Source organism: Passer domesticus, chromosome 1 (genome assembly GCF_036417665.1).
Source record: "Passer domesticus isolate bPasDom1 chromosome 1, bPasDom1.hap1, whole genome shotgun sequence".
Classification (NCBI taxonomy): Eukaryota; Metazoa; Chordata; class Aves; order Passeriformes; family Passeridae; genus Passer; species Passer domesticus.
Window position 1 is genome coordinate 86550279 of NC_087474.1, and position 23272 is coordinate 86573550.

Below are 23272 nucleotides of genomic sequence, written 5' to 3' on the forward strand. Positions count from 1 at the left end.
GTCCTGGTGCTTACCCTTTGTGACAGGCTTCCAGGCAAAAACAGGATTATATTTAGAAGCTGGATTGCATCTGGTTAACTGAAAAAGCCTCAAAAATACTTTATTTTGAAATATTTCAAAAGCTGGAAACTGCCAGCAGTTGAGTCAAGAAAACGTTTGCTGATTTTTATTTGTCCATTGCATAGCATCCAAGTTTGAGTGAGGGTAATTTGACATAATGTGCCCTTTTTGGCTGCTGTTTTATCATGGTGAGCATAAAGACTGACCACAAAAGATGTCATGAGATTACTGTACCAGGAGCACTGCTGCTGTTCTGTCAGCATTTCAAATTTTGCTACTGAGAAACATATAGATAAGTCTAAAGCTGAGGTCAAAGCAATTTGACAATAAACTTCTACAAAATGAAGACAATATTCTCTTTGTTGGCCTGTTTCTCTAGATGGGAATGCTTCAGTCTCCATTCTGTTTCCTGCTGGCATTATTTTTTGGAATCTCAATTCTGTCTTTGTGAATTTTTTAGGAATAGTGTAAGACTGGAAGAAGAAAACCTCATGAATGGATCTGATGTATTTTGGACAAAAGATGTTGGGGGAGGACTACAGAGCAAGAAGTGGTCACTGTGACTGTCCTGATCATGCCACCCATTGTATAATCTGGGTAAGTTAAGGTCACTCAGAAAAAAAAAAAATCTCCCCCTGCCCCAAAGCTAAAAAGAACCCATTTTGACTGACAGTTTTAAAGCAGTAGAGACATTTTAATTAGAAACCATCTTGATCCGTATGAACTGGGAAGTCTCACATCAAATCTGTGCTCTTACAGACTGACCCAGTCCCTTGCTGTGCCAGCACTGCCTTGTGCTTTGCAGTAGCACTGCACTGCCAAATTGCACAGGTGAGGCACAGCTGTCAGAGCCCAGACAAGTGCACAATACCAGAAAACCCACAGGACCAGAGGGTGTAGCACAAAGCCTTCCTCTTCAGGGGTTACAGTTTGCAGCACAGAGTTCTGGCATAGATTAGCCACAGGCTGAAGACTGACAGATTTGCCCTGTTCATGCAGCAGCATGTGGTAATGGGCAGCTGCACATTGAGGCCTCAGCAGCATTTACTGCACTGAAACTGGAGCTGCTTTCCCACTGCATCACTGTTCAGAGTGCAGTCCAGCTTCTTAAATGTTATGTGTCAGTAAACCCCAGCACATTTCCAATAGACCATGGGACTAACTTGCAATTAGATAAAAATAACATTTGGCATATTTCATAATCATTGTTATCAAGTTTAAATGTTTAAAACAGGAAGGATTTGAAAATCAACATTTAAAATAGCTCACACATCACCTAACGTCCTCGGGTTTTACTACGGAGCAGTAGCTGCATGTTTTAAAGACCACTTTATGAAGAGTGCTGTCTCTTGGTGCAGTTCAGTGACAGCTGAAGCACAAGCTCATCTTCAGGCAGCTGAGCCATCACAGCAACCCTGACATGTAGCGTGAAGGAAGTCTGTGAACTGCAGACAGCTGCCACTCATGCACAGGACTCTGCCTCAGCCAGAGCTCCAGGCAGCTCCAAAAGCCCACTCACGTGGCAATAATTTGGATACAAAAGGTACCTGGTAGCAACAGAAACAAACAGGCAGAGGTGAATAAGAGAGGAATGAGAAGAAAACTCCAGGAGTGCTTCAGTAGGTTCCTAGCTTTGTGAGCATCCTGAGGGCATCTTTTCAGTGCATGAATAACTAACTTGCTCAACAGAACCCTGCCCAGAATTTTCAAAGTACATTAGCACTTTACATCTAAGTATGGAACCTTGTTGGTTTCAAAATTTCCTAAGCTTGGGTGCTTCTATAAAACATATAGACTACTAAAAATAATAAACTGCAAAATTAAAAATACATACTTTTTCTGTAGGAATAGTTATGGATTGCTACCTTGCTGCAGTCAGGCCAAGTGTTAGGAAAATATACAATGACAATTCTGCAATTCTGACTGAAAGATACTGACAATGATAATCCTTTATCATCTTACCACTGGGAAGGTCCATTTCTTACATGTCATGTGTTTAGTGCAGCATGAAGGCAAAACAGGCCTTACAATTGCTACTCCCTTCAACAGTGCCAGCATCACAGAGTAGAAACATTGCAATGATTATTTGAAGGTCCTGGTAAACATCTAGTACAATGGTAAAAGAAGGTGACTTCCAGTATGATGTTTGACTTTTCCCTTTTCCACACCTCTAATCCCAACACTTGAGTAATAGGAAGAATTGAATTTCTAATCAGGCTAAAACACCTAAGTATAAACACAGTTCTGAGTCAGACATTGTGCAGCCCTTTAATCCATCACTTCCTAGGAACAACAGAAAAACAACTGAGTTGTGCAAAGAGAAGACCCGGGAATTTTCATCAGAGAGAGACTCTGAAAGCAGCCAAAACAGATGAGAATAAATCAACCTGGCTGGCTCCTTTAACTCTCCTCTTTGGACCACAGTTGTGGTCTGTCTGTGTCCATAGCTGGCATAGCCCTCCTTGCTGGGACAGAGTGAATGGGTGACTTGCAAAACCAATCACTGGTCTGACTGAGTGGAAAAAGAACAGTACTCAAAGGCTGATGAAATCCTGATTGTTCCCTATTAGAAAACCTCACCAATAGCTGGATAACCTCACAAGATAACTTGTTCCGTTTTAGAGGGCCTTACTTGAGTGCTTTGCTGCCCCTATTTCTTAGTATTGAAGCACATGACAATTGAATCTGGAAGCTTCCTTATATTAGGAGAAGAGCTTCCCTAGTTCTAGGATGAGTGACTCAGGATGGGTCCCAAGCCACAAACACTTCCGTCATCCAGTGAGTCAGTATCCTCTGAAGATGCCATTTAATAAAAAGCAAAACATACAATCCTAATTTAGCACACATTTGGTTCTTAACAAAACTCAGCTCAATCTTTTGATGTTTGTTTTTTAATGTTGACTTTTTCCCTGAGAAGAGATTAATCTATTTTTCTGAAGATAAGAGGAAACCTTCTGCCAGTGCTTCTAGGCAAAAGGTGATTCACTAAACGTACATACAAAGTTGATCTACTTGTCCCTTTTAACTAGGGTCAGTCAGTAGCAAAGGCTGCCCTGAATTCTTATTTTTAGTCAGGAAAAAATGTCCTTCAGATTTGTTACCACCAAGAAATTTAGTCCAGATTGGAATTTAAAGATTCTCTCTCCAGCCTAGGCAGAGTCCTTCTGCCAGATTAGTCTTCAGTAGATGAACATTGGCTGCAGAGTTTTACACAGTTTTTGTGCACAGGGCAAGGGCTTGATCTTCTGCAGCTTTTACACTGATAACTGTGACTGGGAGGAATGGCACTATTCTGCTCATCCTCCAGGTGATTTCCCTCCATCTGAGTTGATTCTTCTTGGGTTGCCCCACAAATACATGGCACTTGGCTTCCTTTCTGAAGAGATTTACACTTGCTTTTGAAGTCTTTACACTTGAAGGAGAATTTGTGCTAGATGCAGAGGGGGTTAGCTGTGTTTCAGGGCTTCTAAAAGGATTTAGCAAAAAAATTAGGATTTTGAGCAAAAAAAACCCCCAAAACCTCTAGCAGATATTCAGTAGCTTTCCAATGGAAAAAAATTACCAACATAACTGAAGGGCTGATCCCACATACACCACATTGTTGTACTCAAAACTTCTGCTCACAAATACAAAGAAAAGAAATCTTTCCAGTTGTGGAATTCTGAACCAATTGTGGGGGGCTGGGTTCACTGGTCAATATACTCCACTGTATCCTATTTGTAGCAACTGGACAGAAAAGGCAAAAAAGAACAAAGTTCTGGTAGTGCAAACACACAGGTGTTTGCTGTTTCAAGAAAGAATTTACAAAGATCCAAAGGCAAGTTATTTCCCAGTTTCTGGTTGAAAGCCCATTGGAATTACAAGGCTTGATATTGTCAGGTTGTTGAAAAAGACCATGTTTGCTACCGTGTTTGTTACTCAAATGTTAACAACTGTTTTTATGGAATTGTTTTCTACTTCATTTTTTTGTTTACAGCTTGCTGCTGCATCCTGTGCAAATCCTGTAATTCATTGACTAAGGAAAGAGTTGCATTGCTACAGTTTTATGGGTGTTAGGGGACTGGTAAATGGTAAAACAGTTGGGATAAGAATCAAGGGAAACAGAAGATGAAGTCTTACATATCCTTTAACCAGCCTTGTACTGAACATGACTACCATGTCTTTCCAGTCTAACTCTCGTATGTGGCAAGTAAATAGAAACACCAAATACTGCTACAGGCAGACTGCATGCCAAGAATGTAGCTAGCTTGCTGACCCCCAACTTCCTCTAACATCTCACACTGGAGTGCTCAGTGTCTGTGTACACAAAACAAAGGTTTTCCTATTTCTAAATAGGGACCTAAGCTACCTCAGCAGCCTTTGATTCTATTCTGGGACAACAGACTGATGTAAGCCAGGAACTTTGCTTTTGTTTATAACAAAGAAATGGCATGTTTATTCACTTGAAGGCATTCAGTAAATAGGCAAACTTGCATAGTTATAGTTTGACTGAGACCTAAACACATCCTAAAATTATGCACAATAATATACTAAAGCAAAACAAGTGTATTTGGGCAATAATTTAGCTACCAAAATTGAACCTACCACATTAGTGCAAGACCAGAGAAGGTTTTAAGGTAATTTCAGACAAGATACATTAAGTTGTAAATGTGATTATGAAAGATACAATCATCCAATTTCATTTTCATATTACTAAATACTGTTTTCAAAAAAATTCTGAATAACATTCTCTTCTAAAATGTGTAGGTTCTCAGTATTCTGAGTGTCTCCCTAAGACTGTGTGGTTGCCATTTAAGCCCTCACAGACTTTGTGGGAAACTCTGTCTCTTCTGAAATGAATATTTAGCACTCCTGTCCTATGATGGGATTTCTTGATTTCAAACACAGGAAGGAATCTAGGGGCAAAGGGGAAGAATATTTCTTGCCATAGCGGACACATGGAAAGAAACTCTTAACAGAAGAGCACTGACGGAAAGTATCAATTATCCCTCAGGCTGATAAAGCCTTAAATATGAGAAATGGATAAACTTTCTCCAAAGCACGAGTAACTGTGAAGGTTGTTCCTCCTGGCTCTTTAAATCCTGGCCCAAGGAACAAATGCTAGCAGCAATGTAGAGTACCCTTGTTCCTGTACTTATTCATGTTGCAACAATATTTGTTTGCAAGGTGTTTATATGAACTTGCTCAGGTAATTGATCAGAATCAAAACTTTTTCTCACAAGTTTTTGTTTCAAGAAAACAAACACAAAATCAGAACCCAAACCAAAAGAAAAGTTTGGATCAGTTGTTCCATCCCCCATTTTCTGCATCAATACACAGAGATAAGACAGCTATGCCACACAAGTAAGGACTGCAGGAAAATAAGAGCACATCTGTGGAGAGAAATATCGCGCTGGGGGCCCATTGCCCTTCCTAGGTCCATTTCAGAGGCTGCATTTCAAACAAGACTAATCTGGTCCTATATCCTGATCTTACTTACCAAGGCTGTTTCTGGAGCATATATTTTAGATTAATTTTCCACAGAGGGCACAGAGTTTGCATACTCTGGAACTGTTCCCCAACAGGAATGCAAGCACAAGAAGTGGGAGACATCTGGAAAATAATTTGTAAGGTGCCAAGCTACAGGATTCAGGTAGGCTTACCCTTCACACGTCACAGCTGAGGAAGTAATAAATGGTGGGGAGAGAGCATGGGCATGGTGTAAACTGGCCTGACACCACAAGTGAGAAGGCAGCCTTTGATTTATATTTGCTGGCTGAACAGTGCCAATTGCTTGAGGTATGACTGGCCCTTGCTGGGCTTTGATGCCCTTTTACTGAAGATTTTTCCTTCCAGAGCACTGCCAATGGCAAGGAAAGTGTGGGTGTTGCTTGTTTCCCTCAGCAGAACAAGGATGACCTAGTTTAAAGTGCTGGGGGAAGTGTTTTGAACTAACCTGGCTTGCATGGCACTGAGGCAGCAAAAGGTGCCCTCGTGGGCTCCCCTCTGGGCCCTGCTCTGCAGGCGGTGACCTTCAGAGAGGTGCTGAGATGTTTTGCACAGGTCTGACTACCTGATAAATGAACATGTCATAAACTATGACTGCAGGGTTTGCAGCTACAAGTTGCCTTCATGCACTTGTCTTCATACAGGCTTCCTGAGTAAAGGCAAGGAAAATGTGTTCACAGTCTGATTCAGAAGACAAGAAAAGCTTTCATTCCTTTTAATCTTTTTTTCTTATGTTTTACTACTGGTTTTATCCCTTAACTGATTCTAAGCTTTTTTGGTAGTTTTTGTCTGTCACTTCACTGTTTTTTTCCAGTGGGTACCTTTATGTGATAAACCAATGCTTTTGTACAATACAGCTCTCTTTTGTTGGCATCTTGTATATTCCAGGCTGATAAAGAGAATTGAAATTAATAGGTTACAAGTAAGATTGTAAGAGAAGACCAACTGGATTAAAAGATGCTGGTGACAACTAAGTGCATCATCAATCTTAAATGAAATGAAGGGTCAGTGAAGCTCAGAACACCAGGACTAAGCTGCACACAGGGAATCGGCTGCCACCAGGAGCAGTGGTGCTGCCTGAGGGGCCCAGAAGGAAGCAGGTCACTCCATGATACAAAGGATAGAGGGAAAAGGCAGAAAAAGGGTTGTAAGCACTGAAGAGAAAGGCTCTGCAAAGGGGCTGAGTAGAATTCAGGAAATGAGTAAAAACATACAGAGTCAGACAGCTGTCTGTCTTCATACGTGCTGCCAGATGTTCAATGAGGAGGTGGCTCTGTGACATCGGGAAAAAAGTCTGGAGTCTGCAAAATCATATACTGAAATCTTGTAATAGAGAACATTTTTGTTATGTGGAAATTAAAACTTAGAATCTCCCAGGTAGAGGTTCTGATCAGAAACTGAGCATAACCACACCTACTTAATGGCCTTCACCAGACCCTAACCTGGTAGTGCTAAATGTGCTCTCACATGGCAATCCAGCTCCATGGTAACAGCTTTGGATCTGTACATCCCAAATAAGAAACGGGCATTCCTCAAAACTGGTGTGGTAGAAAATCCTGGTCTGTGCCAGCAGTTTGCCTGTACATTGTCACCCACTGCAGAAACATCTGTCATTACCCAACATCTTGTCTACAAAAAGTTGGTTAGCTAAAACCTGATAGGAGCTGACAAGTGCAATAGCAGCCCCAGAGTGGGGGTAAAACTCCTCTTTTGGAGTAAGTTTAAAGAAACAGAAATTCTCATCAGAAATATAGACCATAAGCAAGCCTGCTCAAAAATTATGTGTTCTGTGAACAAAGACACCAAGGGGAACAATCTGAGAGCAGATTTTACAGATAATACTGGATGAAATGAAGCCTTGAGCCGTGAACAAAGAAACACACTGCCTCATTTTGGTGAGGAGAGAATGTTAATTTAGGCTCCTTTTAATCAATAAGATTGAATTAACTGAATGTATCATTTAATTCTTTGATTGAAATCAATCCACATGCCTTACAGAAGGGACAGTAGTGCTGCGGCTAAAGCAGATAGCCTACTTCAGTGCCATCAGTAGGGAAAAGAAAACTCTTCCACAGGGTGAAAAAAGCTTTTGTGCAATAAACCTGTCAGGCATGCAAAAGCTTAAATCACTCAGTTCAATGATATCACTGGGGGAAAATGGCAACTAAAAATAAGATAAGCTAAGAAAGAGCAAAGCATCATATGCATGCAATGAAAATTCATCAGCCTTTCTAAAAAATCATTGAATATAAAGTTTTTAGCATAAAAATGCCCCTCACAGATCTTGTGTTAAGGTTTGGGCAACAGAACAGGTCTTTGTTTATTGAAAAGAGAGCAGGATTTGTGAAATGTATAGCAACCATCACCATGGACAATCAGATGCAGTGAAGACAAGGACATGCTACAGTCCAATCTGTTTGGTTTCAAACACATTCACTTTTACAACCCTGAGGCCACTGCCAGTCCTGATCATCCCTGTCCACTCCCAAGGGCTCCTCCTACTTCCCCATGGCCCAGTGCCCTTGCCTGGGGTGGTGGGATGGGCCCTGAATTCCAGGCTCTGCCATCACTCCCCCAGGGTGCCCCCAACTCTGCCAGCCCTGGGACACACCAAAACTCATATGGCCCTGGTGGTTTTCATACATAAAAATTGGGAGGAAATGTTACTTTTAAAAAGGGGCATCTAGAATTTGACCAAGTATACTCAAAGTACTGAATGAGTTAATGGTTTGTCAGGATGCAATCACATCTACAAACTCTGTGATATATGCAAGAAATCTTTAAAAAAGGCCCTACAAAATCTGGTGTAATTCTCTGTGAAGAATCAGAGCTCAGGTGAAGCATATGATTTATAGCTGGGCTTTAGTCAGTAAGTTGGTTTTGCCTCTGGAGCAGAAATGGAAATCTGCATGCAATGGGATAGAGTTGTTGATAGAGACAGGAGTAACTTAAATCTGTTTTAAAAGTCCAGGGTCCTACAAAAGCCCCAGCTGCTAAGAATACTTTGGGATCTAAGGAAGGAAGAGATGTCTGTTGTTGTCAGACACTTTGGTCAGATATGGACTTTAGCAACTACTGGGGGAGGGGAAAAAAGATCAGAAAGACTGGGTTAAGATGAGTCTTGGCCCATGTAATGCAGCAAATTTAACTGAGGGATACTAAAACAGCCTAACAGACCAGCTGAGAGCAAAGTCAACCTAGCAAATGCCAAAGCTCTGCTGCATGGAGCAAGAGAGAGGCTGGAGCAAGGAAAGGGGCCCAAGGACCAGAGACCTCACCACCGACCATCCACACAAGGGGGTAAGATCTTCACAGTCTGGGAGGTGTGTCATCAAGGAGCTGGAACTGAGCTTTTGGTCCATTCCTGGTTCTCACCCGATCTGAAAGCTGAGCCGGCATGCATGTGAGCAGCTTCAAAAGGAAGCAATTTACCTTAGGCACACAATCAGTGAAGGAATTTCTACCGATTAAACGAAAGTCGGAGCTGTGTGGAACTGGCCAAGTCTCCAGATGTTCATGGAGCTTTGTACACTGTGTCTGTGGGGTTTTCCAAATTCCAGAACAATTGCATAAAATGAATAAGAGACTAGTTTGGGGTCATTTTCAGAGCGGGAAAAGGAAACGCCATGTTTCAAACCCCCTTTTCTCTGAAACACAGATGCTAGTGCTTACAGACTGTGAGCAGAACTGACACAAAAAGACAAAGAAGGAGAAAAGGAAGAAGTTTGTTGGAGTGACTGTTTCCCTCTACTCCTGCAATCCTGTTCTACTTTTCTGCAATCCTTCCTGCAACTTTTCAGGATTCTAAATCTTAACAAAGTCTTAGGAGTTTAACAACTCTTTTGCAATGCTTCCCCCCACAAGAGAATACTCATTCTTTCTGCAATGTATTTTTAGGCTGCATAAAGCTATTCTGTTGGTAATGCTTTCTTGTAATTTACTGAAATTCTCATTTAAAAAATACAGGCTGCATTTATTGGATGACTGGTTCAAAGTTTTCATTAATTCCTATGCCAGTTGTGCTTCACAGACCCAAGTACAATGCAGTAGCCAGACATGCACACTACATTCCGATAACATGGTGTCAAACAAAGTATTCAATCAGAAGTCAAAATAATTTAATAAATGCCTCCAGTCTGACTCAGCCCTTGCCAAACTAGGGCTTGTATGAGAGGGGAAGCTTTCTGGCAAAGTGATTGTGTGAAAAAAACCCCGTTTCCCTGGAGTAACTTTGGAAGTGCAGTAGTTTGGAATAGAGTTACAGAGCTCCCACACTGGAATTTATGCCTTAGAATCTACAGCAAAATAATGATTTAGGCTAATTTCTATGTGAGCTGATACTGTGTAGACAGGTGAATTCAGTTTAAATCCTTTGCAAATCTTGACTTTCAGAGCAACTGTAGGAAGGTACAACCTGTTTGCCTAGGAGTAGATGTTAGGGGGGTGACAAGAGGAGTGATCCCCCAGCAGCTCCCAGTGCTGCAGGGTGTCCAGCAGGATATCTCCCAACTGGGCTTGGCAAGTTGCAACAGGGATGCTGCCCAAGGGACTCTGTGCCGTGCTACAAGCAAGCTGGGAAGTGTTTCTGCTTTTTCTGCTGCAAGCCACTATCACTGGCCATGGGAAGGTGAGAGAGCTGCTGGTCTCTAGGAGCTGACCATGTCCAAGGCAGTTGCTCTCTGCCTGAAAACTTCCCCCGACCTTGTTTCTGTGTGATGGGATAGGCAGCCACAGCCCCCATGTAGGCTCTAACAGGTACTTGTTTGGCAGAAAATCCTTCTATTGGCTTTGTCCCAGTGCTAACCTTGACAGCACATCTCTTTTCTTCATAGATGTCACTGTGTGAATCTTCAAGACCAGCACAACCCCATTTTGGGCATGACCTATCTCAAAGCCAAATATCTTTTACCTGCTCTGCTCCTTATTCAAATAAAAGTGATTTTTTGACACCAAGGTGAAACTAGAAAGTTTTTCGTTGTGTTGTGTATCTAATCTTAAACTTGTTTGTGGTGTTTTTTTTTTTTTTTTTTGGTTTTTTTTTTTTTTTCGTGGTGCTTGTGCTCTTACATGTTGTCCATGACATCTTAAGAAATGAGAGTTGCAGACTCATGATTATTTCTACTATCAAGGGCTGGTCTCCCATATCTCTGCTCACATGCTTAAGCTCCCAAACCATTATTAGGGTTCTGCCTTTGACATATAAGCAGAATACTGTATTTGCTCTTTTTATGGCTGTGACTTATTTTTTGGTACATTTCTTTCTGCAGTGTGAAAGAAATAGGCCAGTATTCGCAAGATTTGATTCTCCTTTGCTGTGTTTCTTGGGCTGTTAGCTACTACAGGGTCAGCACAAAATTATTAACAAGATATGTCTTCAAATATGTCTCCAAATGACCACTCTAAATGTGCTTTTCAAAAATGTAAAGGACTGGAAAACTATACAAAGGGGGGCTATTTTCACTTGCAGCGATGTCTCAGTGAGTGGCTGCTGCAAGATGTGTTTAGCAAAGGAACGCGGATACGGCTGAGGAGAGCTCCTACACAAGTTTGCTACACATTTACCTAAGGGCTGCCTGTCCGCAGCAGAACCCTGCAGGTACGTATTCTTTAACCACCTCCGGCAGCACCTCTCTGCCGATGGCGGAGCTTTGCACTGCTGTGCGCTGTCGGGCACGGCAGCGGGGCCGCCCCCAGACCGGGGTGAGCCTCCGCTCCCCTTCCAGGCCCCGCGCCCCTTTCACTCCGCATTCCAACGCGGGCTTCCTCGCCCCGAGCAGCCGGGCACGCGTCCCCAGGACCCCGGGGCCGACGTACCGGGGGCTGCAGCGGGACGGGACGGGAGGGACGGGACGGGGCGGGAGGAGCGCGGGGGGCGCTGCCCGCACTCGGGCCAGGGCGGGGCGGGGCGGGGGCGCGGCTGAGGGCGGCGCCGGGAGCGGCGCGGCCCCGGCTCCGCCTCTGCTCCTGCCCCGCCTGGACGGGACGGGGGCGGCCCCGGGCAGGAGCGTGCGGCGGCGGGAGCTTTCCTTGTCCTCCTCCTCCGCGTCCCCCCGCTGCCGGCTCCCCGCGGCGGCTATGCGCTGCCGGGACCGCCCGGCCGAGCGGCGCTGAGGGGCGGGCGGACAAAGGCTGCGGGCTGGTGCCGGCGCTGGGCGCGATGGAGCGGCGCGGCGGCTGAGGCGGCTCGGTGGAGCGAGCCGAGCCGAGCCGGGCCGGGCCGGGCCGGGCCGGACGAGAGCGGCACATGGTGCGCGGCTGGTGCCCGGCGCTGCGCACCCGCGGGCGGGCCGAGGGGCCACCATGGACAACTTCTTGGCGGAGGTGAGCGCGGGCCGGTGGGATCCTCCTCCTACTCCTTCTCCAACGTGGGGTCGCTTTTGTCGGGCGGGATACCGGCAGCAAAGCGGCGGGAGGCTCACGGAAAGTGTGCGTTCCCTCGAGTAGTTCTGTTTGCAGGGTGCTCACAGGAGCAGCGCCCGGGGAGCGGGAGGCTGGGGGAGATGGGGGAGGGAGTTGTGCCCCCCAAATTCCCGGCCGGAACTCGGAGCCGCCGAGCTGAGCGGTGCTGCCGCGGGCTGTCCGCAGCCGGGCGGGCTCCCGGCGCTAGCTGGGGCTCATTAGGGCGGCGGGGATGGATGGAGGCTCCAGCCCCGCGCCCGCCGGCGGCAGCTCCCCCGCGGGACGGACCCTGCCCCGCTCCCCGCTGCCTGCCCGGGGCAGCCCCGAAACCGTGCCCAGGTGGGACTCGGGAGTCTCTGCCTCCTCGGGGGTTCCCTGTGTGCGCTTTGTCCGCCGTGCACGGGCACGGGAGGCTTCAAACGATGGAGGTTTCAGAGGCAGGGCTGCCGGTGGGCGCCCTTTTTTAAAGGTTTCTTTTTTGAGTGTGTGTTGTTAAGTGCAGACGAAATCTTTCATACAAAATGCGAAGGAGGGAGGCTGAATTCCTGAAAGTCGTTTGAGCTTTACCGTGGTCTTGTGGTTCTTGACAACTTCAGTATGCCGGGTGAGGGAACCAAATTAAAGGTGCTTTGCTACTGACTCAGGATATTTGATAAAACTCAGAACCTGGGTCCTCTTCTGGTCCAAGCTAGCTGAATTTTGTACGACAGTATTCTACTCGATCAGTTTATCCTGCTTGGTGTAGACACAGCCTTATGAGCATAAAGTGTGCAGGATCAATGTCTTCGCTGTTGTGCCTGTAGTTTGCTGGCAAAGCCCATGACAGGGTTGTGACTTCTGGTGACTGCCTTCACACTTGCTTTAATTGCACCTCTTGCCAAAGCAATTGCACTGTCAGGGTTGTAAATACAGGCCAGGCATCTGTTTTACAGGGTTGTGATTAATCTGCAAAACTGTCCTTTGCCCTCATGAAACAACATCCCTCGTGTTCTTGGTGCTGCTGTTGATGCTTCCGCAAGAAAAATAGGTGATCTGTTTACCGAAATAGTAATTAGTCAAATAAAAGAAGGTCGTACACTTTATTGCTTGTTGGCTTTTCATTTGTCAGACAACAAAAGTTCTGTCAACTGCAATAAGAAGGAAGAAATGCAGGATTAGCTTTGATGAAGTCTGAGTTAAGTAGTAATACTGCCCTTTTTTTTTTTTCTTTAGAGGATGTAGCCCTCACCTTTCAAAAGCTTGTAAGCCATGAGCAATATGGTAGTATTAACCTAGCCTTGCAAAATTAGTTTGAAGAGTCATTTGCCCCAACACAAGTACTGCAGTGTGCCCTACATAAAGGTGAAGAAGAGTTTTCATGGTTTTGAGTCCCCTATTAGGCAAAATTACTTGCTCCAGGGAAAATACAAGTAAATTTTGCCAGTCTGTGTTAGCATTTCAGCATATATTTATGTTAATCTGTGGTTGCTTCATGTGGACTTTGATCTTTCTTAAGAACTTTGACTCCCTTTCAACATGCAGATATTACTTTAAAAGATCAGTAAATATAGCACCTTGACTTTAATCTGCATCCAAAGTCCCACCCACAAGTATAAACACTTTCCTTCCCTCACTCTGGAGCGGAGCATATGTAAATGGAGAATAGAAAGCATGAGGCACAATAGCAGAAATGCGCCGAGTTTGACCCAGCTACCACAGAAGAATGTCTGTTGAAGGCACTGGATTGAGCCACTAGGTAATTTAATTTATGTGAGGCAGACATCCTGCAGCTGCTCTTTACAAAAATATTTGCTGACTTATCTAAGGGAATTACTGTTCTCCTTAAAATAAGTTATAGTGTGAAGAAGAAGGAGGAAGCTAGATGAAAGGCACAGGTGAAAGGTGTGCTCTGTTCTTTGTCAGTGATGTAAACCTGCTGATATGATTGTATTTTGGAAGAAAAGCTGATAGTAGGAAGGGTAAATACTGGCACTTCAGAGAGGTCATCACCTCAGAGTTACCAAGAAGCTCCTGTTTGCTACACTGGATGCAGAAGTCTTCAGCCTGGGTATTGCAGAAAATATTGTACAACTTAAAGGTGTTAATAGGAAAAAACCAAAAACCCTGCATTAATATTACTCCCATCAGTTTCCATAGCTAGATGCTAAATATAACATGCCTCAGTATAGGGTGATGCTTACTGGAACAAAATGAAGCAACTGAGTGAGACACCTCTGGAGAGCAGGAGGTGCATCACAAGGGATGTAGTCCTGTTGGGACTTGCTGCCTTAAGTGAGGTGTGGGATAACCTCAGACTCGTGCCAATCATCTGACACTGCCATAATTTGTGACTTAGCAGCTCTTTGACTTCTCCCTCCTGCTGCCCAGTTCCTTTCTTTACTCTTTCTTAGTATTCTCAGCTTTTATTGTTAAAGGACAACAAGTGGTTGCACTTGTTTCCCGGGAAGCCTTGATTTCCATTCCTGTCCCAATTTTCTAGCTCGACCAATTATAAAAAACCCTATGGCTCTAAGTAAAGAATTAGGCTAGAAGAGTTTGTCCTGTAACTTACTCCCCAACATGCTCTAATTGCTGCAAGGTATTAACATAATAACAAAGTTGCATTCTAAGTACAGAGGAAAAGTGTTTTCTTTAAAGGCTGTTGATTGGTCTATGGTACCTTACAGTCTTTGAAAGAAGGTTGGAGGTAGAATTTTAATATTTTTTTGTTTGTTTTTGTAGTTATATTTGCTTATCTAAAGTATTAAAATCTGTAGAAATCCTGTATGGGTATGTGCAATAGAGCTATTTGGCTGCATTGCTTAAAACAGCCTGAAAAAATTGTTCCCATATGTTTTACCAACAGCCAGAGTGCTCTCAAGGGAACAGGCTCCTGTGGTAGCTGAGGTCAGACTTTTTTCCAGTGAGAATGTATCCCTGCTAAGAGGGGATGTATGCCATGAGGGAAGGAAGAAAGAAATTTTCAGATGAGGCAGAAGACAAGGAGAGGGGAGCTCAAACTGCCCCTTCAGCATCTCAAGTTCGCAAGCAGGGCTTATCAGGGCAGCAGGGGAAGAGGATGCAGAAGTCAGGTTTATCTTCTTCCTCTTACATGGTAGTCACTTTGACCAGTACATACGGCATTTCTCACTGAACCGTGGCTGTTGTCCTTGTGACAGAAGAATGTGGCATTTGCTGACCCTGTGGAGGTCAGAAAGGGCTTGAGGTTGGGAGAAATTTCTGGAGGTCAGCTTGTCCAGACCTGTCCTCCAAGCTGATGCTCAGTTCCTGGGGAACTAACTTGCAGCACGGTGTGTATAGTGGTGGCTGCAGGGATTGTTTGGATTGAGCTGTTGCCAACCTTAAAGGAATCCTCCTACCCCTGCAACTGTGGAAATTGAGGAGAAGAGGGGAGAACAACTCTGTGTCCTGCCTTCTGTGTAGCATGTCTGGATAGATGATGTTGAAGGCGATCACTGTATAGGCATCACCATCATAGGGGTCCTGCTGATGTTTATCCAGCACTGCACAGAAGTTTATTTGGAACTGCAGGGTACCCTCCCAGTGTCCTTTGAGACACAGTAGATACTCTGTGCCTACTGTGCTTTTATTTTTAGCATTACCACTGGTACCTGGAGTTCAGAATGGTTTCCTTAATTTCTGCTCTCCACAGTTGCACATACTTGCCTGTGTACCCTGTTTTTAAGGAGAGGGCTCCCAACATGTATTCTATGGGAGCATGTGTTGAACCTCCCTCTGCAGGAAAGATATGGGACAAAAATTTAGCTTCAGGAAGCTGTCAGAGGAGGTATCTGCTTGAACCTGGAAGCTCTTAATTCAGCAGCTTGCAGCAAGCTTTATCTTGATGCTCTCTTGTTGCAACATGTGGCAGATATCAGCCTCACAGCACTGAGTCTTTTGAGTAGTTCATCATCTCCTACAGACAGGTGGCCTTGGCACCACCAGGGTTATTCACCTAATGAGAAAACCTGGTGATGCAAATAAATACCTGCATCGATATACATGGATTCTGGCTGTGCTGTGCAGCACAGTGTATACCTTTGGGACGACCTTTGAAGTCTCCCCAGTTTTCATTTACAAGTGTTTTGATAGTAACACAATCATGGGTCTGATGTTCCAGCTTTTAGTATTGGTGTAAGCTGTGTAGCTTACACCAGCAACGCTGTCCTTTAGTCTGGTGGGGCAAAACCCGTGAGTGATGGCATAAAGGTGTTTCTGGAGACCTTCTAAGTGCCAAAGCCATGCCAAACAGAAACAGTGTCTCTTTTGGCTGTTGATGTTGGCTGTGTTTTCTGAATTTTCTGAGCTGTGACTTGTCAAATTTAGTTTTTTTTGAAAGCTGATGGTTGTTTTGTCTGCAGTTATTTTTAGGTTAATTAGAGAGCACTTTGAATAGAAGATGTTTCAAGGAGGCTTAGCACTACCTTATCAAGTCAGAAAGATAAAAGTTTTTTCAGGTTTATTGCTCCAAGGTGGAAATCACATTCAGGTCATTGGTATCATGTAATGGTTACTGCCCACCACTGATGCTTCACATGTGCCTTTCATAAGACAAATTTGTGCAACTGAAACATTGTCATGGCTGGGCTGGAGCCTAGCAACCCTGCTGGCACTGCCCATATTGTAAAATGACACAAGAATTCTCTTAAAGCTGCAAAATACATAAGTTTTGAAGTTGGCAATGGAGGCTCTATATTCTGCAGGGTCTGCTTGTGGTTTTCCTGGTATGTTCAGTCAGTCTCCAACCAAAGAAAGCTGTGAAACCCACTATTACAGACAGCTTGGCTGCTTCTGAGTCTGGGTTGGTTTTTTTTACATTCTGGTGACACCTCACTGAAATGTTAACTTTTTTTTGGTCTTTTTCCTAATTGTATGCCTGTGTTAGCACTTTGTCTTGCAGCTATTTTGCTTTAAGATGTTCTTCTTGATACATGTTTTCATTTGGTGAGTACTGTGTATGGGTGATATTGACCATTGTGAACCTCTTCAGTGTTTGGTGGTGTTGTTTTTTTTGTTTGTTTTGGTTTTTTTTTTGTTTTGTTGGGTTTTTTTTGGTTTGGTTTTTTTTTTGTCTCAGGGCTGTCACACAGCTTGCTGGCTGGTAAAAGAAAATAGTGCTTGAAAGCATGGCTAGTCCCAACATATTTTTGAGGCCAAGTGACACAAACTTTTATCAGAAACATTCCACATTTCTGACCAGTATTCTGTGATGGCAGGAGAGGACCACTTTGGGGGAGAGAAGAAGCAAAAAGGAAAGGTAGTTTGAGCTTTTAGTGTCATGTGGAGAGTTTAGTGTACTGGTCCAATGAATAACCTGAGATACCTTGCAGCTTTTTAGTGCTCTTGTAGCCCCAGTGTGCCTCAAAAGATGGAAGGAAAAGTTTGGGGCCCCTTATCAATATTTATGCATAGTTGTACCACAATGGGTTTCTGCTCTGGTGATTTCAGCTGAATCTTTGTTTTCAGTGTGGTAAGATGAAGAAAAACTGGTAGGTCTGTGGCTCTGTGTGCTGGAGCATATGTGTGAATATCTATATACATGGTCACTGTGCTAATCAACCCCGAGTGAGTGAATAATGTGCCTTCTTTTTTTCTTTCAGTATGGGTTGTTAATATTAGTGGTACTTCTAAAAAAATTTCTAGCGAGACAAATGCCTTTTTGTGTCTCTTGGATGGGTGCAGATCCTGTGGAAGGTTCAGCAGCCTCCAGCCAAGAGGAGGAGAAGCAGCTCCACCCCTGGAGCATCTGGCAGGTTGACTGCAGTGCAGTGGCAGTTCTGAAGGGAAGTGTGTCCTCTGGGTAGTTTGATCTCACCAACCTTTTTGGCTGCAGGGCCAGTATTTTTCCTTAGTGAATCACTGTCTCCAGATGTGGTCAGAGCCAGGAACATAGTTTTGGGTGGAGTACGGGTAGAAGGGCAGGAGGTAAAAGTCACTCTGAATTAAGACTTTTGTTGAGGGGGCAAAAAAAAAAATTATCAGCCTTAAGTCACTAATTTTAACAACTTTACAAGTTTTGGGATGTGGCCTCAAAACTTGCTTGATTAATTATCACTTCAGGCTCGTATCAGAGGGTCATGGCTTAGGCATTCTTGTTTCTCTTGGTTTTTCCTGATATTTATCATTATGTGACATTTTAAACGACTAGTGAGACATAAATGAGGATGATTTGGTGTTGGGACCATAGCTAATGGTAAATTACTGGGTTTGGGTATTATTGGTTCAAATTTTGCATGGTGGCTTTTTTTTTCTCCAATTATTTAGGATTTTCTAAGATGTCCTATGTCTGAAACATGAGCATTATCCATTTGCCGTATTTACTGTAATGCAACTTTGTTCTGGACAGCCCCCTGATTAAGAAAGGTTAAGTGGACTATCCTTTTCTTAAGAAGTCTCATAAGTAGCTCAAACACCCCATTCTTATAAAGGCAGAACTTATCAAGTTTGGATTCGGAATGGCAGCTGATATTGACTGTGCTCTAGATCTGCCTTGTGAAGTGAACTACATCTGTGCTGAAGAAGAAACTACACCTTTGCTATGTGGAAAATACGAGCATTATATTAGGAAAATATACAGGGAAAGATTCATTAGAAGAGAAGGAATGAGTAAAGATTGCTTGTATTTCTAAGTGTTCCTGTAAGAGAAGGGAGATGTTGGGGGAGAATATACTGTCCACTTCTAGACTAATTTCTACAAAGCTGGTGATTAATACTGTAATCTCAGGTAGGTTCAATTATCATTTATGTTTGTTCCTGATATCCTGAGCCAGGACAGCCAATGTAGGGATGTCTGGCAGCTTTTCTGCAAGGTTTTGTTCTGTGGGCATTGTGACTGAATGGCCAGTTTCCCATTGCAGACCAGTGACTGGCTGGGGAAGGCTGCTGAGTTGATTCAGCTGTAAATGCGTCATACCTGTGCTTGTTTTACTCATTAATGTAAATACTTGCTCTCTATTTAGCTGCTGTTTTCCTTTGGGCCAAGTGACCTTTTTTCAGTTCAGCCTGTGAAAGCCTTCTTATTTGGTATAATGTTTAGGGAGTTGGGTTTTTGGTTTTTTTTTCTTTTTCATTGAAATAGCAAGCATGAGTGATGCTGGAGTAATTTAATAATATATGGAGTTTTCTGTTGAATACTTTACTAGGAACAGACAGTTTTGGTTCACACTAAAAGCATGGCAGAAATTGGGGTGTGTTCAGTTTTGCTGGCCAAAGTTAACATTTCTGTTTTCTGTAGGCTCTTCTGTAGAGGGGTTTAACATAAAATTTCTATATGAGGTCTTATAGTTTTTCCTAGTGTGCAGTTGTGCTTAGGTACTTTTTCACCAAGGGGTGGCCACAGTCAATAACTGGAAAAGAAAAACCAAGCACACTTCAGCCCTTTTAAGGCTTTGAGGAAAACTGCAGTTTACCCTGATGTATGGAAGGAAGTCTTCAAAAGTGAAAGGTACTGGTAACTTGTATGGTTTGCTAAACTTGCATTGAAAATTCAGATGAAATAAACCTAAAGCTGGATTTCTTGTGTGTTTCAATGACCCTGTCCCCAGTAGGTAAATGTAAACATATTGGAGCAGTGCCTAAATATGCGAGTCAGTGTAATACCTTTTACTCCTTCTAGGATTAGTGGCATACTGCAGGAAAACTTTCTAGAGGATGGACTTTACTCCTGTACAATCAGTGTCCTGTCAGACTTTAGAGTTGAATAGGCTTCCTGTATTTGTATGTGAATTCCTTGTAGCAGATACATACATCGTTTCAGTGGGGCATATTGCCCGCTTTATGGTATCAGACTTTCTTTTCTTTGAGAGTATGTTGTCTTCATCTTGCACCAACCCATGCCAGGCTTTTGACTTAATGTTAAGCTAAGGTGAATGTTCGAGAAATGAATGTTCTTTTTAATCCATCCCTTAGATGGATTAAATGTTTCTATGACATTTTTGGTGGGTTTGGTTCTGGTTTGTTCCAAATTAGGCAAGAAGAAAGAGAGGGTAGCTCAGCAGCAGATTTCAGGGACCAAGCCGTGCCTTCACACGGGACCCTGTGGCATGCACAGGGTGAAGCGCAGTGTTGGACGACTCAGGAAGTAAAAGATTAACTACCCTTTGATGTATTAGTATTGCCTTTTCCTATATATTCCTGGGAAACTATTCATAATCCTTTATTAAAGGTCAGTGATACAAGAGTGTGTTAATACAAGTCTCTTTTGTTTTGGAGAATGCCCTTAAGGGCATTGCTGTGAGGACACCTTAGCAGAGGAAAATGTTTGGTTGTTGCTTTTTCCCCTGGGGGGCAAAACTGTGTTCCCACTCTGAGCAGGTTTACCCGAGGGCATTTTATCATGGCACATCTGGCTCTGTACTGGGGTTCTCATTATACGTATTGAGGGTCTTCTGGGTTGTGTCCTCTGTTCTTAACTTCTTGGCATGGTAATGCTGGCAGAGTGGCACCCTGCTGCCCAAGTTTGCTATCATGGTTTCAAAATCAGGATTGATTGTGATGCCTGTAGCACAACCTCAGGTAGAGACCTGAGGCTCAAGGGTTGCTGAGTACCAACTGTCAGCTGGAATTACAAAGCAGAGTTTTACTGAAAGTTGTCATCAGAGTTAACACCCCAAATCCCTTGGCCCTCTTTCTCTTACAGGCTTTCAGAAGGCTTTAGAAAACTACTTTTGATGAACTTCCCAGCATCTGGGAAAACATTTCTGTAGTTCTTGAAATGATTGTGAACTGTGAAAGTCATGCTACTGGCAAAGCCTTGTGTGGTTTTGGTGTTGTGCACTGCATGTGCCTGTTGATCTCACTGAGAGAAGTGCAGGATTTCTCTGAAAGGTTCTCACGCCTTCTCTTTTGCATTCAGCCAAACTGGCCCTGGGTTTGGGGACAGCAGATAAGAGAAGTTTATTCGTTGTTTTAAAAAAATATTGACGTTTATAGCGTTATCGGAAATTAATTATTTGTTCTTATTTTAGTTGCTGTTGTTTAGAGTGACATTGAAATGTTCTCTCAGATTAAGTTAAATATATTTGTTAAGAGAATGGGATTGTTTTTCTTATGAAGTTGTTTATCTTGAGGAGAAGTCAAATCCTTTTGTTTAATGTACGCATCTGATTACAGAGCCAGTGGACATCATTTCTATTTGACCATTTTAGTGGATCAAACCCAGCCTTGTGTCTTGGTTAGGTTATATTTTTATTTGCTTCAGAAAGGAGCCAAGTTGGCGGGACACGAGTCACGTCAGGAGTCACACTGGAGTTCACGTCAGGACAAGGAGTAGATGCTCATTCTGTAGGTCAGACTTCTTGCTTTGTTGGTCATCTTCTTGGATCTCTTCCCCTTATTAAATATAGACTGGGTTTGTGATTAGGGTTTATCCCCTCATTACAGCTTTCTGGTGATGGGCACAATGAATAGGTTTGTTTAGTGTGTCCAATCAATTAGTATATTCCCCAGAAGAAAATAAGAGCAGCGTTTACAGCAGGGCTTTGAAGGGTGGCATTTCCTGCTGCCTTTCAGACAGTGTACCAGGAGGAGTGTCCCATGAAGTGAGCTCTTTGTTCTTTGAAACTCCAGTCGGATTCTGCCGTGTGATACTTGATAAGCTATTTCAAGGAATAAACATATGCAGCAAATCTAGGCTAGAAAATGTCATTTGTGCAGCAGACCCTTTTTTCCTCCTTGAAATAACATTTCTAGTAATTTGCACACCAAATTTGAGAAGTTTTAACAGACAATAAATGGGATTTTGGCGTTTTCACAGCACTAAAGGCAAGAGGCTGATTCTCTGTTTTGTGTTAATTTTAAGAGTCTACTCCCAGTTTCTGTTCCTATCACATCATTTTGCCTTGATGATCCAGTGCCTTAAATGACTAGGACTCTGGTGCAGTAGTTAGTACCCCAGATTTCTTTTGCACAGAATCCCCTGAATGAACTGAATTGTAATGTGATGAAATAGTTGTTTTAAACTGTTACTGTGTAGTTACACCTTTGTCAGTAGCATGCCTTTGTACCATGCAGTTAAGGTGGAGTTGCCATCAGTAGCTGGTGGAGGACAGAAAGTGGTATGGAAATCTGTGCATTTTCTTATGAGCATCCAGTGATTCTTTGCTAGTGGCTTGTTCTTAGCAGTCCTTACTGAGTGAAAAGGAAAACACTCAGTCATGGAATCATTTATCTTCAGACAGGGAATCAGCAGTTACTGTGTTTCAGATGCTTCTGGACTCAGGCAAATAAAGGCTGTAATTCTGTATTTTGATTTCTTGAAATTGTGTGCCACTTACAGAAACACTTCTTTACATTGCTTGGAAACATTTGATTTGAAAAGTGCACATTTGCTTTGTGCAGTTAGAGAGGCCACAAAAGCTTTGCTGTTTTCCTGGGATTTTTTTTTTTTTTTTTTCCTGCTGGAAGGCATCAGAGGTTTTGCTATGCAATATGAGCTGTGACTGTCCAAGAGCACAGGGATGTGCCTCCCACTCTGCATGTAGACATCAGGCAAGAAGAGTGGCTGCACATAAATCGGTGGCTAAATTGAAGGGACAAGAAAGGCTTAGGGCAGCAAAGGCCCAGACACCTGCAGCAACAGATCATGGGTCACACTGCTGCTGGGATGGCCCCAGGCACTCCTGGGGAGGTGAAGGAGGGAAACTAGCATCAGACTCTGAGCAGGAGCAGGTAGTTTAGCAGGATGGCTCCTCAAAGGGGGATCCTTGTCGGATACAGCGTCTGATAGCTACTGCTTTAAAATGCATGAATTAAGCTTTTTTTTGCTTTGTAGTTCCTTTCAACTTTGTAGAAAAATCTTCTTTTGCTGCCCTCTGACCAGCTGGAGTTTTCCTATGTGAAGGTTTTGAGTATGTATTGGCTGGTTGGGTCTTTGGTATTATAGAATGTCCTAAGTTGGAAGACACCCACAACAATCATTGAAGTCCAACTCCTAGCCATGCACGAGACACCCCAAGAATCCCACCGTGTGCCTGAAAGCATTGTCCAATGCTTCTTGATCTGTGTCAGGCTTGGTGCTGTGACCAATTCCCTGGGGAGCTATTCCAGTGTCCAAACACCCTCTGGGACAAGAACCTCTTCCTGATATCCAGCCTAGACTCCCCTGACACAGTTCCACATTGTTCTCTCAGGTCCTGTGACTTGGTACCAGAGAGAAGAGTCTGCCCCTCTGCTTTCCTTCAGAAGAAAGTTGTAGACAGTGATGAGGTCTCTCCTTACTCTTCTCCAGGCTGAACAGACCAAGCTACCTCAGCTGCTTCTCATATGGCTTCTCCTCCAGATTCTTCACCATCTTTGTGGCCCTCCTTTGATGCTTCTTAATGGCTTT

At 43.5% G+C, this 23272-nt stretch overlaps 1 protein-coding gene across 1 annotated transcript in view; it reads left to right on the forward strand.

The window, feature by feature from the left end:
* Positions 1 to 540: 540 nt before the first annotated feature.
* Positions 541 to 23272, forward strand: part of MYO10 (myosin X) — a 172636-nt gene continuing 149904 nt past the window's right edge. Inside the window, exon 1 of the mRNA XM_064427969.1 lies at positions 541 to 657. Within this exon, the coding sequence (XP_064284039.1) occupies positions 556 to 657 (102 nt within the window). The 5' untranslated portion in view covers positions 541 to 555. The remainder of the gene's footprint in view (positions 658 to 23272) is intronic.